The sequence below is a fragment of the Sinocyclocheilus grahami genome, unplaced genomic scaffold (assembly GCF_001515645.1).
Source record: "Sinocyclocheilus grahami isolate Dianchi unplaced genomic scaffold, SAMN03320097.WGS_v1.1 scaffold794.1, whole genome shotgun sequence".
Taxonomy (NCBI): Eukaryota; Metazoa; Chordata; class Actinopteri; order Cypriniformes; family Cyprinidae; genus Sinocyclocheilus; species Sinocyclocheilus grahami.
The window spans coordinates 1,003,303-1,005,008 of NW_015505973.1; the positions used below are offsets into that span (position 1 = coordinate 1,003,303).

The window sequence follows — 1,706 nt, forward strand, 5'->3', positions numbered from 1 at the left end:
GAACAAAGGTCTTACGGGTTTGGAACGACATGAGAGTGAGTAATTCACGAAGAATTTTCATTTTTAGGTGAACTATTCCTTTAACTTACCCAGAGTGTTCTTGGGCTTTACAGGCACAACCTTGCGGACAGGCAGGGTGTTGGAGAAGGTCTCTCCGCCGTGTCTGTGGGCTGGTTTCTCATGTGCGGCTCTGGTCTCCATCCAGCGTTGGTAGTCTTCTCCCACATGGACCCCTGAGCCATTCACCATGGGAACACTATCTGCTCCCATCATCCTCTGCAAGATACAAATCACATTTTTTTTAGGAACAATTAAGACACCTAGTTTCCATGTATACATATATTTTTTTCTCCAATCACTTAAAAAAACAACAACAAACACAACAGTCGCAATACTCCCAAATGGGATTTAAATGAATGTCCTCCCTTATAAGATGCAGTTTTTTTAACCCATGTCTTTTACACAGTTTTGTCAGCTGTGCCGCAGGAGATGTTACTGCACTCTTATAAACTGTAAACTAAAGAGAGCTGTAAATGCCAGCAGGTTTCTGATTATTCTTTTCACAGCATTGTGATCATTATGGAACTGTATTTTAATGACTTCCTCTATACTGAATTTGAGAACTCTCTCATTCCTATGGCCGTGAGTGCGTGCCCCCACTCTCCCAAACACCCTCAGGACTTAATTATACACATCATTAATGCAACCATTTACAAATTATCTAGCTGCAGTTGAGACACTGTATCATTTTGTGGCTCACACTTTTTTTTATTTGGGTCAGACTGGGTTTCTAACTCACCATCTGTTGGTTCCCCATGAGAACTGCGAGCTCAGGGGGCACAGGAAGTGGCTTGGCCCCAGGGATGGGGTCTGAGATGGTCAGGCTAGATTTAGAGGTGTGGTGGACACTGGGACCCAGCGGCCCTGTCACTCCTGAGCCCATTTGCTGAGCCAGAAGCATCGCCCGCTCTGGGAGTTTATTTGGGTCGGCACATGCTTGTTGCCACAATGGTATCTTTTGCGTCAGCAAGTCTCTGCCCTAAAAACAAACAAACAGCGCCACAACTAGTATTAGCACCCAGCATGAGTGATGCAAGCATTACACACCTGTGAGAGAATAATTTTGATTAGTCTAGAAAACCCATGTGGGCAACTCAAGCATAACAGACCAAATACAGGCCCTCTCTGTGAAAAACTTAGTTCCTGCACAGCAGAGGTTTCAGGGGTAAGCTCTTCAATTGATGGACTGATAGGGAGAGGGAATGCGATAAAGTGATCCCTCCTCACCTCACGTTCCTCTGAAGCTCAGAGACATCCCTCTCTATCCCTGACAACCTCCCCTCCCTGTTGGTTGAAGCCTGAAATAGCCTCATTACACTGCCTTATGCACAGGCAGTGAGCCTGGCTGAGCTCTACGACCAGTAGCAGTAAGAGAGATGAGGAACGCATAGAGACCTCCAAATGTAGAGCACAGGAAGTGCAACTTTAACTTTGGACACTTTTCTGTAATTCAGATCATCTGTTTGAGCGGTACATGAATGCTTATTAAAAACTCTGAAGACCCAAATTTCAGAGAGATGTGACAAATGAAAAGTTAATAAATTTGTGTTGCGGCATTTTAGTTTTTTTAAATCTACCTGCATCCTACACCAAATTTTGGTTCAGTGCAAAGTTCATTCAACATAAGAGTGGTAAACATACTACAC

At 44.1% G+C, this 1,706-nt stretch overlaps 1 protein-coding gene across 1 annotated transcript in view; it reads right to left on the bottom strand.

Moving 5' to 3' along the window:
* LOC107561850 (brain-specific angiogenesis inhibitor 1-associated protein 2-like) overlaps positions 1-1,706 on the bottom strand; it is a 48,408-nt gene that overhangs the window by 10,006 nt on the left and 36,696 nt on the right. The window contains 2 exon segments of the mRNA XM_016246347.1: positions 9-276; positions 800-1,039. Of these exon segments, the coding sequence (XP_016101833.1) occupies positions 9-276; positions 800-1,039 (508 nt within the window).